The sequence below is a fragment of the Gymnodraco acuticeps genome, unplaced genomic scaffold (assembly GCF_902827175.1).
Source record: "Gymnodraco acuticeps unplaced genomic scaffold, fGymAcu1.1, whole genome shotgun sequence".
In the NCBI taxonomy this organism is placed as follows: domain Eukaryota; kingdom Metazoa; phylum Chordata; class Actinopteri; order Perciformes; family Bathydraconidae; genus Gymnodraco; species Gymnodraco acuticeps.
This window is the reverse complement of record NW_022991180.1, coordinates 1083522-1101288: the sequence shown is the minus strand read 5'-3', so window position 1 is coordinate 1101288 and position 17767 is coordinate 1083522. Positions and strand designations below refer to the sequence as shown.

At 43.4% G+C, this 17767-nt stretch overlaps 1 protein-coding gene across 1 annotated transcript in view; it reads right to left on the bottom strand.

Moving 5' to 3' along the window:
* Positions 1-17767, bottom strand: part of akt3a (v-akt murine thymoma viral oncogene homolog 3a) — a 55674-nt gene that overhangs the window by 4888 nt on the left and 33019 nt on the right. The window contains 11 exon segments of the mRNA XM_034237739.1: positions 591-693; positions 3343-3430; positions 4075-4262; positions 4264-4290; positions 9253-9381; positions 10001-10123; positions 12237-12305; positions 13169-13234; positions 13364-13495; positions 14331-14475; positions 17592-17703. Coding sequence (XP_034093630.1) covers positions 591-693; positions 3343-3430; positions 4075-4262; positions 4264-4290; positions 9253-9381; positions 10001-10123; positions 12237-12305; positions 13169-13234; positions 13364-13495; positions 14331-14475; positions 17592-17703 — 1182 coding nt within the window.

Below are 17767 nucleotides of genomic sequence, written 5' to 3'. Positions count from 1 at the left end.
ATGTGACAACCCCCTGTTAACTGACTGATGTGCGACCTAGAAAACAAGTGGGAACCTCACATTAGCGCGGAGAAACACATCGGTTCCACTCATGCATAATTCAGCGCTGAAACCGGCGTCTTTATTCCAAAAACCTGTGAAGAGCTGCATGGCCTGAGGGACTATTACAGAGACACATTCAGAGTGTCTGTTACCTCAGTTAATTTAAGGTGAAATATCTCACCTCAAGAAAGAGCAGTAGCACATATATTGTTTTAAACGAGTAATCAAAGTGAGTTAAAAGTAGAATTGTATCACTTTTAGGTGCCTAACAAACAAAACATAATTTATTCAAACTTCTAAACAAAACACTTTGTTAACATCATAATCCTCTGAAGTACTTCAAGTATATGAAAACACATAAAGCACTCACTGTACATTGTTTGCTGGGATGTGCGTGTAATATTAATCTCAACACTTGTTAAACACACACTTCTTCAGATTCTGCTTATTTTCTCTACTTCTCTATACACTAAGAATATCCTCAGTTATGTAAAACAAATGTTAATGTGAGCATCTGTTCTGCGTGATAAAGAGAAAGGGAGACTCACATTTCTCTGGTGGAGTGATCGTGATGGTCTGGGCCGTGAACTCCTCGTCAAAGTATCTGGTGTCCGTCTCCGACGTCACCTGAGGCTTGAAGGGAGGAACCATCTGAGAGGAGAGGAGGACAAAGAGGGGACAGGTGAGGTTGTACGATAACTTTCAAACTACAGAGCAGATGTTAGAAGGACACCAAACTCGACACAAACTTTCTTTCTTTTGCCATTTTCCTGATTTCTAATGAATGATCCTTTTCTTTATTATCTCATTATAACCTTACACTTTGGGATGATTGTCCTTAGTCATGGCAGTAAGGCAAAAATGAATTGGAAACAAAGGAAAGAGGAGAGTAATGTGGAGGGAGAAGAAGAAAGGATAGAGGAAAGGAGATGAGGAAATAAAAAGAGGAGAGAAGAGAGAAAAAAGAGTTTAGGGAAATGAGAGGAGGAGGAATGAAAGAGAAAAGGAAAGGAGAGGAAATGGAAAGGGAAGGAAATAAAAAAGAAAATGTAAATGGTGAAGTTAAAAGCATCAATCTGGTGCACTTTGAGAGCAACATTAGGAGCTCTATGGATACATCTCTCAACACCTATATGAAACAGAACTGTAAGCAGATTTTATTTATCTTTATGGATATTTTACAAATCACTCCCCTTTCAAACTGTATTCTTGTTTATTAATAACAGCTTTTTTTTACTGTCATATAGTATTTTATATCTGTTTTTCATTTATTCTCTTGTTTTTTTTACAACTATAATGATCATATAAAGATGTGCCTTTACCTCACTGGTTGTAGAAAAAGCTTCTTATATTCGTTAGCACAGCTAGCTAACCAGATGCTAATAACAACAAAGTTATTGACTGTATGATCAGTATGACAGATCGCTACTGGGCTTTCAACTAAAGACACAGCCACGCAAAAACTGCGGCATGTGTACGGCTCCTTATGGGTACTGCAATTTTAAATGAAGTGCCGGAGCGGAGTTCTGGTGCTCTCCGGGTGTTTCTCAATGTCGAGTAGGCCTACACTTGCTTGCTTGGTAGCACATGTCTTCCGAGTCACTTGCTTCAGAAACGAGGCAAGAATACTTCCTGGCATTCGGAAAACGAAGAGTGGAACAGGCTAGCAAGTGTGCAGGTGTGCGTCATACTCATATGAGAGGCCCCGCCTTACATTTTCCGCCACAGATTTGGGGAAATTGGTCCGTGCGCAAAGCATTGTGGGGATTTTAAGACAGCGGAGTCTACACATGTGCAGCCTCGAAATTTCTCCAAACGAAGTAGCCTACACCTGGCTCGGTAGAATTCCAAGTATGCTGGACATTGGAACAGTACTTCGGCGGGACTCGATGACGTAGTATACTTGAAATAGTGGCTCTGGAGCAGCTTTACATTGAGAAACACCCTCCGTCAGCACTCTACCTCTTATCAAGCCCCCAGGAAGTGCTCCGGATATTCGTTGTGTCCAAACGGCGGCACTGCAACTTCCGTATCAGTCCGTGACATCACCCGGCCCAAAACAACTTTTTCCCATTGACTAACATGGGGAAAGAGACGTCTGTAAATCAGCGGATCATTTTTTACCCTACCCAGTATGAACTATGTTATAGCCCTTATTATAATCATCAAGTCCTTAAAGTTGTAAAATGCACTAAAAGCCGAATCTAGATTTATTTTCTCTCTCCATTCTTTCTAGTGAGCCGAGAGTGGGAGCTCGGGGAGCGGGGGCTTAAGGGGGCACATGCTCTGTGAGCGCACATACGGGTTCTTCTGCTCTGGCAGCCAGGCATGATGGGTAATCTGTGACGTTTCGCTCTCTCAAAAGTTGGGCCATTTTTACTTCATGCGCCAATGAGCAGCTCTCATAGGAAAGAACAAGACCCCGCCTCCCACGCTGTATCCAGTTCTTATTATACATCCATGCTTATTATACATCCATGCTCTACACCGCTGTCAGACCTTTATATATACAGTCTATGGCCGTTTCTCAATCGCGAGGAAACTGGCTTCCAAGCCAATATTTCAAGGATACTACGTCATCGAGTGCCGCCGAAGGACTGTTCCAATCTCCAGCATACTTGGAATTCCACCGAGGCCGCGTTCTTGGTTTGGGGGTAATTTCGAGGCTGCACATGGGTAGACTTCGCGTCCTTCAAATCCCCACAATGCTTTGCGCACGGACCAATTTCCCCAAATCTGTGGCGGAAAATGTAAGGCGGGGCCTCTCATATGACGCACACCTGCACACTTGCTAGCCTGTTCCACTCTTCGTTTTCCGATTACCAGGAAGGATTCTTGATTAGCTTCTGAAGGAAGTGACTCGGAAGACATATGCTACCAAGCAAGCATCCTCGCGATTGAGAAACGGCCTATGTGTCAGACGAGACTAATACCACGTGATGACACGTTAGGCTCGTGTTGTGTTCAAGGACCCTGAAATTGGACAGGAAAAACAGGCACTCGCTTGTTTAATTATTTTGCGGTCTAGATTTCTAAATCTAAATTATTATCATTTTGCGTGTGTTTATAAATGACCTCGAGGGCCGTATCCAATGGTCTCGCGGACCATCTACGGCCCGGAGGCCAGAGGTTCCCCACCCCTGCTTTAAATGAATACAATGTACACACAATCACTTAGAAAACGAATGGGAGTTAAATAACTGTTATCTACCTGCCCTCCCATTGTGCTTCATAACTAGAGGGTACGAGAACAGCATGAAACAATAGCTAAGTGCGCATTATTATTATATCACTTCATACCTTTCTATCATAAACATGCTGCCAGTCCACGCCAGAGAAGAAACTGTGTCTCATTATTTCTTTAGCGTCATCTGGTCCTCCACCGAGCCTAGAGGACACGAGAGGATTGTTAAAACAAACTGAGATCAGAGGATAGAAGCAACAATTAATTTAAAGCAAACAGAAAGTAATCAAACTTATATATATCGTCGGAAGTAATTAGAAGATATTTATTCACTTTCTTAAGCAAAATATACTGAATAAAATTAAAATAAAAACTCCTGCACAATGAATTTGTTACAGCTGGGGTGTACACAGATGCTGTAAATGATCCAATCAGAGGACCAGAGAAAGGTGAACACACCAGAAACAAACATAGGCCTACGGGTAATTACGGTAAAGAAGTATTTTTTAAGATCCAATAAAACATCATTCAACAATAATGTTGTGAATATATGTGAGAGATACTGTGTTTGAGAAATGATATTTGCTTATGTAAGCTTCATATGTGCAGAGATATCTTTAGTGCGTCAATATATAGCAAGAGATCATTTCTGATGTTAGCGACCAAAATGATTCACCTGCAAACTTTTCCCCCCGACCTTTTAGCACTCTTACATCACACACACACACACCACACACACACACACACACACACACACACACACACACACACACACACACACACACAACACACCCACACACACACACACACACACCACACACCACACACACACACACACACACACACACCGTTTGTTGGGGTCTTTGATGAGCAGGCCTGACAGCAGGGACTTGGCGTCGGAGGACAGTGTGCGGGGGAACTTGATGTCCTCCATGAGGATAAGCTCGAACAGCTTCTCGTGGTCCTGGTTGTAGAACGGCAGTCGTCCGCACATCATCTCGTACGTCACCACGCCCAGACCCCACCAGTCCACCGCCTCGGCCGTAGTCGTTGTCCTCCAGGACCTAAAAAAGAGACAGATACACAAGGTTGCTTTTTTTGTAAATGGGACCATTTGTTTTATTGGACATCTGCTTTAATTCTGCGTGTATTTCATTGGACTATACAGAGTGCCCGAGGAAAGGAGAGCCAATATGCCATTTTGCACGAAGGATACATTAAAAATACAGTAAAGTTGCCCAAGAAGAACAGAAAGTAGCAACACACACACACACAAACACACACATCATGGGATGGCAAGGTCTTCAGAGGCCCCCGGTACAGTAAGGGAGTCACTGTGCTGGCCGTTCCCCCCCGGTCCCTGCCAGCTCTCCCCTGGCAAACTGCTCCTTCTGCTGGCAGGGGCAGAGAGGACCGTCCCTGGATGAAAAAGGCAGGAACAGCAGCAGGGGTCAGGGCCGCCCTCCCCCCCTCAGAGCTGGCTCTCAGGTACTGTACGGGCAGACTGAGAGCTGCTGTTGTTCCGCCGTATCAAAGTGTGGGCTGCCGTCCTGATCTTATTCCCTGCCTGTCTTATCCCAAATCCTCCGTCTTCTAATCATGTCTTCCCTCGCTCGTTCCTTCTCTTTTAACGCTCTCGTGTTCCTGTTTGCTCTCCACAAGGAAAGTTAAAAGGAGGAAAGGGATGCAGACGCAGGAAGAGAGGTATTTCAGGGTGCTGTGTTGTGTGTGTGTTGTGTGTGGGTGTGTGTGTGTGTGTGTGGTGTGTGTGTGTGTGTGTGTGTGTGTGTGTGTGTGTGTGTAAGTGTGTGTGTGTGTGTGTGTGTGTGACAGTGCTGGAGAGCAGCCAGAACAGCATACGTTGCACATCTCTACGATAACAATAACGTCTCACTCAAGGCTAATAATAATAATAATAATGGACCAGTCAGGGTGGACGATAATAGACACACGTATGTGAATGCATTCAAGCACATAAACATCTTTTCGACACCACTATTATAAACTACAGGATGAAATTACAGCAAATGTCATAATATTAAAATATTTCAAATATACCATACACTAAGCTAATATCTGCCATTAGTAGAAGCGAGACAGGTGGCAGATGCAGATAGTACGAGTGTCACAAATACATAAATAGCTTAGATTGATTAGAGTAGAGACGTGTTTATCCAAACTGCAGACTTACTGTGAAAATACATAACCTACAAACCAATAAACCACACATTTAAAGCCTCATATGAAAGTGTGTGAGCTCCACATTGACAACTCCAAGGATCAGGCAAATGATAGTTTAATAATTGTATCTAAAGATGAGAAAAAGGTTATTTATGTTCAGCTTTGGGCGTCAAAACGGCAATATAAATCCATGAGTATGATATTTCTAAATGAAGGATGCTACATCTGATAAATCTATAAGAAAAAGAGGAATATCTCAGTTTGAAGCAAAAATAATTCCTATTTTGGTTTTCATATTCAATGTAATCAAATCAGAAATCCTGCATCTTAAAGCCTTATATCTGTGGGAGAGATACTGTAATACCGTCGCCAAAGTTGAATGAAAGTGGTTTTTTCTAACATTTCTCTCTGCAGTTACTCTTAAATGTCATTGCACTGATACTATATGAGAAATAACAGCAAACAGTTTCACAGCAGCTCGATGCTACAGAGAGCCGGTCATTAACTGACGGAGCTCACACACTCAACACTAAACTGCTAATGATGCAGGCGGCTGCTGCAGTGTGTGCAAGGCAACATGTGCGTGGAAGTGAATAAAAGAGTTATGAGTGCTATTTTATGTGTGTGTTTTTGTGTGGGAATAATGCTGGTCACCCTGCTGGCAGCTGCAGAGAAGAGCTAGGGAACGTTAGCGCGCCGCCAGCTCCAGATATACTATTGATTGGTACGGCTGGAGGGATAACACTGGCTTAGACTGCTGGGAGACTGTCAGACACTGACACCACACACACACACACACACACACACACACACACACACACACAACACACACACACACACACACACACACACACACACACACACACACACACACACACACACACACACACACACACACACACACACACACACACACACACACACACACACACACACACACACACACACAACACACACACACACACACCACACACACACACACCACACAGCAGATGGAATATTTATCCTGTCCTCATCAAATTCATAAAGTTTTGAGAGTGAGACAAACTAGTTAATGTTTGGTGTCCTCAGTCCCTGCAGGGTTTATGAAATTCAGAGCAGCTCACAACGCTGTTTTCCATTCTGATCTACAAGGCCGCTCGTTGAGTCTGTGCACAAAAAGGTACAGAAATGTATAGAAATACAAACAGTCCAGTTGGGCATGTATATATGTATGTGCATGTTAGAGAAAGGGTGTGTGTGTTTGTGTTTGTGTGTCCTGGGACCAAAGAAAGTGGTACAGTAGCAGCTCGGTTGCAGGCAGGGAGCAGATTAATCCACACAGAGCCAGAATGCTGCCCCACAGCCTTAGGCATGGACGCATGGTAGTGTGTGTGCGCTTGTGCTTGTGTATATTTTAGAAACAGACAGGACAAATAAATAGGACAAGACGGTAGAAGTCACAAATTAGAAAAATCAGCAGGACGCGACAGAAGAGAGGAAGAAGAAGAAGAGTAGAGAAAAAGCTGTGATTAAAAGGTCCTGTCCTGCAGGTCCCTGTTGGGGCGGCCATGTGGCAGCGAGGCGCTGCTCGGGGGGCGGGGGCTTTGGCAGCCTGGACACCACTAGATGGGACGGGCACACACAGCCTGTGGCTATACCAGCCCAGATACCCAGCAGGCTACAGGGAACACACACACATACACACACACCTCATATACTGGGCACAGTGAACGTACACTCACATATTGTCGGTGTCACACGGAGACCTTCTATCTCCAAAGTGTCATCATTTGGAAACCGGTTTGTGTTGACACTGTTTTTTTGACATTTTGCATGTTTCACTAACAGCTGACTGTGCTGTTATGTTTATGAAACATTTACGGTAACAGTAAAAAAAATTAAAAAAAACCTACAATGCAAAACATATACAAACAAAATAAAAACAAACAAATAAATGGAGTCGGCTCAAATCCATTCCATTCAACACTTGATAAAAAAATAGCCACGGAGAAATGTGTCAACCATAAAAAATATGAGAAAACAGAGAAAACACTCCCCATGTGTTTTCTCTGACTCTGTTCCATCCCTTTAGAAAGGACCTGCTCATTGTTTGGTATTCGTGATTGTTTTTGACTATCTTTGATTCAATAAAGAACCTATCTAATGCATGGAGAGTACAGTTTAGACTCATTCCCAGCTTTGTGTAGCTGAAGTATCTGAATGTATGACTTCCTCCAGGCAGCGGACACAAACCCTCTCATCTGCCCTCTTCTCTGATGGCAAACATGGGAAGTGTCTGAATTTCACTCCTGTAACCCTGAAATATTTTATCTTCCTTCTCATCTTCCTCTGTCTTCAACCCCCCCCTCTCTTTTTAATCCCGGCTACTTTGCATCTCTGTAACTTGGCTCCGAGCAAACTGTGTTATTTTTACACGCGGGCGGGCGAGCAGAGCGTGCGGGCGGGTGAGTGGCGGCGGCGGTGGTGTAGATTTCCAGGTTTTTTCCGAGCACCTTCCTCCAACCTCGCCCATCTGCCGCCATCTGCCTCGCTTTAGCCCGCACTTTCTACTGCAATCACACACACAGCACACACGCGCACACACATAAATGCACACAGACGCACATCCTGTGAAAAATAACCAACAGCCTCCAATCAGCTTTTGGCACGCAAAGGAAGGGACTCTAAAAAAAAAAAAAAGCACAAAATGCTGCGCCAAATTGTCCTCCATACTTTTTCAAGTGGGATATACACTATGCCTCTCCACTGCTGCCTTCATCTCCACATCTACACCGCTCTGTCTCCACCACCCACAGCCCTGCAACACCTCGCCAGCTCACTGCGGCCTTCGAGTGAAGCAGCGCTGTTGGCTGGACAGCGGATGACTGAAAAAATTATTACAAGAATGTAGTTTTGTGTGTGTGTGCGCGCTGTGCCCTTTTCCAATTCAACCGACACCCTCGTTCACACGTATAAGCTGCATATTTACTGTTCACCCTGATATTATGGAAAGTGTTTGCAAATTAAAATGCACATGCATAAAATCCACCATAAGAAGGTTTCAAACGTCAGAGGATGAAGTGCATTGTGGGTAAAGGGTGGCGATGCTTTTAAGCACTACAAAGACTGAGTCAATCTGCTCAGTTTAGAGATCCTGACAAACAGTCAAGATCTGCATGTAATGTATATATGTATGTAATTCATCAGGTGCATTTGTACTATTTAATGATTGTGTCGTATTGGAAGAGTCTACATTGTGCTGTGGGTGTGGTTATCTAATCGATCATCATTTGGTCACATATACATCATGTAAACAAAATACCCCTACTTTATGTAATCACTCTCACAATGGAGTGTAAAATATCATTTAAGATATATATTGATGTTTATTTTGCATAGTCAGGTTTGTTTTATGATAGAACACATTTAGGATTATTGAGCAGATGGATAGTTGTCGTACCTAAAATTGAAGCATAAAAACTACCATTTTGTAAAAAAATAAACTTCTGTAGTCAGTAACAGTAATGTGTATTCGTGCTAAGGAATCTGAATTTCGATTTGATGCTAAAATCCCTGCTAAAAAGATGGTACTGTTTTTAAATCCCCTTTGAATGGCAAAGATGCTGTATCATTATTTATGACCTTCAAATTCATACCTTACTTCTGGTTGTTAGAAACCCAGGAATGAAAGGTTATTCTACTGCTGCACACTTAACTAAATGCATGATATGGCTATATAGAGTACAGATGGGTAAAATAGTGTTAAAGATCAAATACATCGAGTGGAAATGTGAAAATACTTTGAAATGTAAGCACCAAGAAATGAGAGAAAGAGTCTAAAGTCCACAGATTAAAGAGCCTACCTCAGGAGCAAGGTACTCGGGCGTGCCACAGAAGGTTTTCATGGTAGCAGCGTCTGTGATGCCCTCCTTGCAGAGGCCGAAATCTGTGATTTTGATATGCCCGTCTTTATCCAGCATCAGGTTCTCCAACTGGGAGGGGAAAGAAAATACACATCAGTTCCCACAATGCAACTCAAACATCAGTGGAAATTGATCTCTTATTGTGTCATCATTTGCGACTGAAAATCAATACAATACTCGCTTTTTTATTGAATACAATTCGTTTTGCCGGTGAGGAAACTCATATCGTATTCCCCCACATTGTTGCAGTACACACACACTCAGACACACAAACAGGCAGAGGAGGGAGATACACTTCAGGCATGTTATGGAGCCACTCAACCTTTACATTTTAATGGCTGAAGTGTTTTTCTCGCTCTCTGTCTGCTTTTTCTCCTTTCTGTTTTCTTGGCTGCTGTGAGCAGAGCCAATGCTGCCAGGCAGACACTCAGACATCTACCTCTCTCCCTCTGTGGCATCAGCACCCCCCCCTCCCACACTTCTTTACTGCTTAATGTCTGTGTGGGCTTTTCCCCATCCCTCTCTTAATTACTACACATCCTGCACCACTCCTCTCCTCCTGGATGCAAATAAACAAACTCTGGAACACAAGGTGTGGGGGCACAACAAAAAGTTTTCCCCCAAATATCTGATCACTCTCATCCATGCCCCCAAACCAGCCTCCCCTCCCCTCTCTGCTTCTGTTTACCTTGAGGTCCCGGTACACAATCTTGGCTGAATGCAGGTAGTCGAGAGCCGAAACGATCTCGGCACCGTAGAAGCGCGTGCGCTCCTCTGAAAACACCCGCTCTCTGGACAAATGGAAAAACAGCTGCGGGAGAAAGAGGGAGGAAGAGAGTGAGGGAGAGAGGGGGGAGAGACAGCAGGGACGGCACAGCAATAATTACTGATTTATTGGAGGAAATTAGCACAACACAAACTGGCTGCCCGCACCATATTGAGATGATAGATAGCGGAGGGGAGGGGGGGTTGTGTGTGAGGGGTGCTCGTGGCTGGGTGGGAGGGGGGGGGGGCGTCTCGGAGGAGGGCGGGTGGAGGCGCTCGGCGGATGGAGGCACTCGGCAGCTGGCGCCTCATCTCCCCTCACACACACACACAACACACACATACCTCTCCATGTTACCCTCTGGGCTAGGTTGGCATGGTGCTGGCGTAGAGTTCGGCGACGGGGGCCAAATCAAGAGTTTAATCAATACACCAGTCTAGTTAAAGACAGGCCGACCGCCGCTGCTGCCGCCGCCGCCAACACTCTCTCCCCCCCCTCCCATTTCAACTGCCTCCAGTGCAGCTCTCATTAGGGCCTAACTGGCCTTGCCCCCTGAGCCTCCGTCTTCATTTACTCCATTCTCATATCCATCCCTCTCCTGCCAAGACGCTCGTTTCCATACTTTAAAGAGAACACAACTTGTTTCTCTCCCCAGGTGGCGTGACCTCTCGTTTCTCCCCCTTCCTGCCTTTTCATCGCTCACCTCACATTCCCTTCATCTCTCTCTCACTTCCTAGCTGTCAGTTGTCGAGTTGTCACTGTCACACGGCTACACATGTGGCACTGAAATGACACCAGCCTGCTGCGGCGCAGCAGTCAAGTCGGACAAATTACCCATGAGGCCAAGGGGTGCATATCTCCCCATTAATTGTTCGGGGAGGTTTGCATATGGCCGCTGGAGTGATGCTCACAGACCACCTTGCTCAAATGGTGTCCGTGTGTAATATGTGTGTGTGTGTGTGTGTGAGTGGTGGGGGTGTGGTGAGAGGGGGTAACACGACAGGTGGGCCTTCATCAGTGTACTGGCAGCTGTGACTGTGGCAGGTTTGTAATGGGTTGTGTGTGTGTGTGTGTGTGTGTGTGTGTGTGTGTGTGTGTGTGTGTGTGTGTGTGTGTGTGTGTGTATGTGTGTGTGTGTGTGTGTGGTCACAATTTGTCTTATGAGGTAAAAATGTGCTCTGTGTGTTTGTGTTAGAATGTGTGATTGCTGGTGTTTTGTGTGTGTGTGTGTGTGTGTGTGTGTGTGTGTGTGTGTGTGTGTGTGTGTGTGTGTGTGTGTGTGTGTGTGTGTGTGTGTGTGTTTGCTCAGGCCTGTCACTGGCTGAACTTCCTAACTATCTGGGAGGGGAGCAGGTGACAGTTACACTGAGGGAATGAACCAAGATTGCAAAAACGGCCCGATTAAAAATCTGAGAAATGGAAAAGTGGGGGAATCCAAACTCATTTCGTCTCCGACTGTCATTTTGGCTATATCTGCCCCATAGGTGTGTTCATAAATAGACACAAGCAGGAGAGGGGTGGCGCGGGAAACACAAATGAGAAGGCAAGCGAGAGGCCAGTTGGTTGGCAAATTAACTGTGTTAGAAAGCAATCGAACAGACACAATGTTGCCACTTCTCGAGTGTTTCCACGTCTTTACATTGCTCTGCTCCACTGCTATGGCTGTTCATCACCAAAAACACAATATTTCCCTATTTAAAAAAGTAATATGTCTTTGAGAGACATGTATAAACTAAGTTAAGGAACCCACCCCACATTACAAATATCTATCGAATGGCAATTATATGTATTATTAACGCCTTTTATAACCCTGATGTAACTATTATTGGACATACAAGATAAGAGAAACAGCTAAGAAATGTGTCTTTTTGGTATTAATGTGTATCCATAGTCACGTTTTAACACAGCTTTAAGTTACGTTAAAGCCTTTTATTGTCATCATACACAGAGTATAACGAGATTGAGTAGGGTTAGTGAGTGCCTAAACACTGTCAGTTAGTGTGGTGGAGTTGTGGTTTAACTGGCTGTTTAAAGCGGTACCACAAAGACCGGTAACCACATACAGCACAACCATCATGAAAGTGTGTGTGTGTGTGTGTGTGTGTGTGTGTGTGTGTGTGTGTGTGTGTGTGTGTGTGTGTGTGTGTGTGCGTCTTACCTCTCCTCCATTCACATATTCCATGACGAAACAGAGGCGGTCTTTAGTCTGGAATGAATACTTCAATGACTGAAACAAAGACACACACACACACATAAACACCATGTTTATACAATGTTTATTGTGTCTGTTGCGTGTTCTGATTTCTGTCAATTCACACTTATGTAGCCAGGTGCCTAATTTGACACATAGTGGACTGAAATGATCCCACAGTGCAAACGAAAACATAGTGTGTAAGCAAATCTTACTAATCAAGTGCTAATGATGCATTTACCGACACAATAGATTTCTATTTTATTTCGGTGCAATAGGATGAATTGAAAAGCCTCAAATATTGTTTTTGATTTTGCCCAATAATACATTTGACCTGCACTCCCTACGCAGAGCACAGCCAGTTTAAGTGAGCAATTTTATACTCAGCAAGTAGTCCGGTCCCATTTGGTCTAAAACAGCAGGAGCGGCACAACGTGATCCTTCATAGCTTCAAACTGTTTATGTCTCTATTTGCTTATTCAAAGCAAATAGATGTGTGTTTTTCTTTTGTGGAAGAAACTCGCTAAACAAAAGAACAGTTGGTCGGAGTCTCTTTGTGGCTGCAGGTGTGACGGGGGTAAACTCAGATGTAAAACGAATGCATTCTCACAACAGTGTTTGTGAGAACGTTCATATACAATGTGTGTGTGTTTACATTGTTTTTTGATATAAATGAGCAGCGGCTTGTATTGTTGTGTGTATGAGCACTTGAAAGACGGTGTAAAGTGAACAGATGCGGCTGTTAATGTACAACAATTTGGTGTCTCACTCATAATTAGTCTCCAGAGACTCAGGTACGTAAAGGATCAATATGCTGTATTCAACATGCTCTCTTACAGATGTCGGCACATTTGCATATGCGTAACAGCTAAAGTATTTAGTGTGAATGAGGTACTTACAGTGAGGAAGGGGTGTCTGGTGTTTTTCAGTACTCTGCTCTCTGTGAGTGTGTGAGCCACTTCATCCTGCGCAGATACGGTAAAAACAGATTCAATCAACCAAATGAACAGTTGAAGAGCACTCCATGAAATGCTCAAAATGAAAAGGAATCAGAAAAAAAGGCTGGAGTGCCACAAACAGTCTCTCAGACTCACCTTGGCTATGATGACTTCTTTTTTAAGGATCTTCATGGCGTAGTATTTACCGCTGGCCTTTTCCCGCACGAGAATCACTTTACCGAAGGTTCCCTTTCCAAGCAGCTTCAGGTAGTCGAAGTCGCTCATTGTCTTGAGGAGGCAAACGCAGAATGTCAGTAATGAATTTACGCCTCAAGTATAACAGTTAAAATGGTCTTTTTTAGGTCCCACTTAGGCAGTGTTCATGTATCCTTTGAAATGTTTCAGTCGAGTACCAATGCTATTCTTGATACATTGCTTTGAGGAATATAAATGTGATTTCTACAAATAGTTTCTGTCATTCAACAAAAGAAGCAAACCTCTCAAATGTTAAATGTTATCTAAACAACTGCCAATAACTCAGCCTGAATAAAATACAGCCTCAAATGTGCTAAATTTGGATTTAAGGAACCGATCATGTAAACAAGATTACTAAATTTGATTTCAATACTTGCTGCTACAGAGACATTTCCTTCGGTAGTTTCTTAGTACGTTTCGCCATCTAACAGTTTGTCCCGAAGCAACATTTGTTGACAGTTACTGGCCAAAATGTCATGACATTTAATGTTGAGGTTAATGGTCCCCCTTGGACGAATCTAACAATATTGACCATTAACATTTCTGACATTGCACTTAAGCAAAATGTGTTAGGGTGTTAAACACAGTGGAGCCTTCACGGGCCTCGCGCTGCTTTAGACAGTTTGGTTTACTTGATACATCCAGCCTTTGCCACGCCACTTTAATACTACATTTACAAAAGTTTGCATTAATGCTTTTACTTTATTTTAATATGGAAAAAACAATTAAAGCTCTTGTTATCAGGGACTCTTTGAGCAAAGACAGAATAATGACAATGAACAACAATATTACAGCTGGAATCATTCCTTGATTTTGAGCACAGTGTGTGAGTATGAGTTTGTTGGTCTGTTCGCACCTGTTGTGTTACCTTGCGTTTGTGGTGCGTGGTGGAGATGTCCATCTCCTCCTCCACCATGTTGTCGATGTTGGTGTTGGGGCTGCACTGGATCCTTTCCTCCTCTTGTCTCTGCAGCTTGTCGGCCACCATCTGGATGGCCTCTGTCCACTCATCTCTGCATTTCACAACACACAACAAGACAATGTTTAGATAAGAGACAACATCTAATGTATCCGTTCTGCTACGTCTGAACCATGATATTGTTTAAGTGGATGAGACATGATCCTTTATATATTTGTATTTCATGAAACCCAGCAATCTTCCATGCAACAGTATATCAAGCAGATGTAAACCCTAATATTGCTCGTAGATTCTTTAATATGGATAGTCACTTATATAACCGTTTTCGAAGGCGCTAAGGAGTTTTCAATTAACATTTAACACCTATTTGTTCAACAGAGAGGAAACATGGTCAACTAGAGAATCAACCAGCTGAGCAATGATCACGGAGTAGAACTAATGCCTACCAGTCTGTGCATGTGTGTGTATTTAAGTTTATGTGTGTGTTGGTGTGTGCATGTGTGTTTATGTGTGTTTGTGTGTGTGTGTGTGTTTGTGTGTGTGTGTGTGTGTGTGTGTGTGTGTGTAAACGCACACCCATGCATTAGAGAGAACAATGCATTATTGTTTGCTAACATTGTTCCTCCCCATTGACTTTCCATTAGCACTGCTGTTCAACATCTGTTGAGAGAAAGTGTGTGTGTGTGTGTGTGTGTGTGTGTGTGTGTGTGTGTGTGTGTGTGTGTGTGTGTGTGTGTGTGTGTGTGTGTGTGTGTGTGTGTGTGTGTGTGTGTGTGTGTGTGTGTGTGTGACCATCATCTGTAGGAGAAGGCTAGCCATGCTTCAGGTTATGTAGACACATTAACTGCATTTAACGATGATGAATATAATGGTTTATAGGAACAGGGCCAAACGTCTGATAGAGAAGGGAAGAGAAGGACCAGGGAAAATGATAGCAGAACATTAAGTTATTTTTTGCAGTCATATGCGTCTCCATAATTGTATATCTGGTGAATTGCATGAAAGCAGATCATGTTGTCTAGCGTTAATATTTCAGTTTTTAAAGATAACATGCTGAAAATGTAGGTTCGACGACACTAAACTGGTTTCAGAAAGAATTCTCTTTTCATGTTTGCCCCCACTGATCTTGACTCAAACAGTGTAAATCCTGTGCTGCTGTACATGCAAGGGTTACATGTTAGCATTAAACACCAAGAGCACGAACTGAGGTGAACTTAAGATGATATTCAAATATTCAGAAATCCTCAGCACTACGGAGCAGCGAGCTGGGAGTTACGGGTGTGTACTTTCAAACACACTTACCCAGAGTGAGCCGTGAGGAGGTCATAATAATGAAACCTGCTTGACTCCCAAATCATCACCCCTGTGTCTTTTGTTTTGTTTTGAGTTAGATGCCCATATGTTTCCTTGAGGGATCTGGAAGAACATCCTAAACACAGCAGTGTGTGTGTTTGAGATTTGAATCCCTTTCTACTGCAAAGACTTCAGAGCGTACCCTACACACTCCAAAACAAGGGCAAACTCAAGTTACACTCCATCTACAACAATGGAGCACTCACCCACAATGTGTGTGTGTGTGTGTGTGTGTGTGTGTGTGTGTGTGTGTGTGTGTGTGTGTGTGTGTGTGTGTGTGTGTGTGTGTGTGTGTGTGTGTGTTTAGCTACATGAAAAGCAATGGGAACTCTCTCAAGGTCAGGCAGCAGATAAATGCTCTCTCTCTTGGTTAGAGTGTTTTTTGTATAATGAGTTTTTTTTTGTGCTAATGAGAGATAATGGGCCTGCCTACAGTTGGGCGCCGTGCCAACACGTGCCGCCCTCTCTGCGCACGGCTGGGGCTGCGGTAGTTGGAGTCTTGCCAGCGCTGGTACAGTACAACAAATACAGTAACACACACACACACACACACACACACACACACACACACACACAGACAGATACCCAGTTGTGGCACACACAGTTCTTTCCCATCCACTTAAACTTCAATGATGCACACTTCTTGTGCACACACACATCTGGAGCTCGCAGTCGTCCCTCTTGCATATTGTGTACACTTGACTTGACTCAATATAAAAGATATAAGCTTTGTTTTAACTCTGAAATATTGATTGGATTATTTATAGGCAAAACTATTATAAAGCAAAATATAACAAAGACAAAGTTGGACAGACAGTTCCAACACACACACACACACACACACATTAAAAACACACACAAACTCAAAGGATGCACAGAAGCATCTGTGGTCTTCTGGGCAAAGCTGTTCATTTTCTGGAGATAAACACCTCAGCTCCTCAGAAAGGAACTGAGCAGCTGGAGAATTTATGCCAACGCAACTTGAAAGGTCTCCCTTCCACTCTGTCTCTCTCACCCTCTCTCTTTCCACACACACACACACACACACACACACACACACACACACACACACACACACACACACACACACACACACACACACACACACACACACACACACACACACACACACACACACACACACACACACACACACACACACACACACACACACACACACACACACACACACACACACACACACACACACACACACACACACACACACACACACACACACACACACACACACACACACACACACACACACACACACACACACACACACACACACACACACACACACACACACACACACACACACACACACACACACACACACACACACACACACACACACACACACACTCTCTAAAGTGCAAACCTCCTCACACATACATTTTCCCTCGATAATACCCACAACATATTTGTCTTATTTAAATCCATATTTGATTTTAAAGTTGGGCATGGATGTTTATTCGTATTTATTTAGCTTGCATTCATTTTACAATATTTTCGGTATTGTTCTTGCATGTACAGTATAAAGTTTTCAAGTTGAGTTCAAGCATAACTAAGTTTGACGAACCAAGGTGTGATATAAAAAATACTTTCTTAAATATCTTGACTTTTTGATACAAACAGCTGCTTTTAGATTACTGTCATGTGGTCTAAAGACAGTATATATTCAAAAACCTATTCATCCAAAAACATTTTATCTTTAACCCCGAACATATAAAAAGAGTATTTTTCACGTCAGGCTTTAAAGAAATCTCTAGCTAAATATCCTCCTCTAATACCCTCTATGTGTATTGACCAACAACGACTAGAGGATGGTTTAAGAGTCTTTAGGGAACCGACCTCTCATCAGGCAAGTCCACGTGGAAGGTCCTCTCGATGACGGTGGTCCACTGGAGGCAGCGAATGATGAAGGTGTTCGGCTTCGGCCTCTCTGTCTTCATCAGCTGACATTCTGAAACAGGCAGCCACAGAAACAGTGTTTAAATAAAAATACAACAGCGCTAGGACCTTCTAAC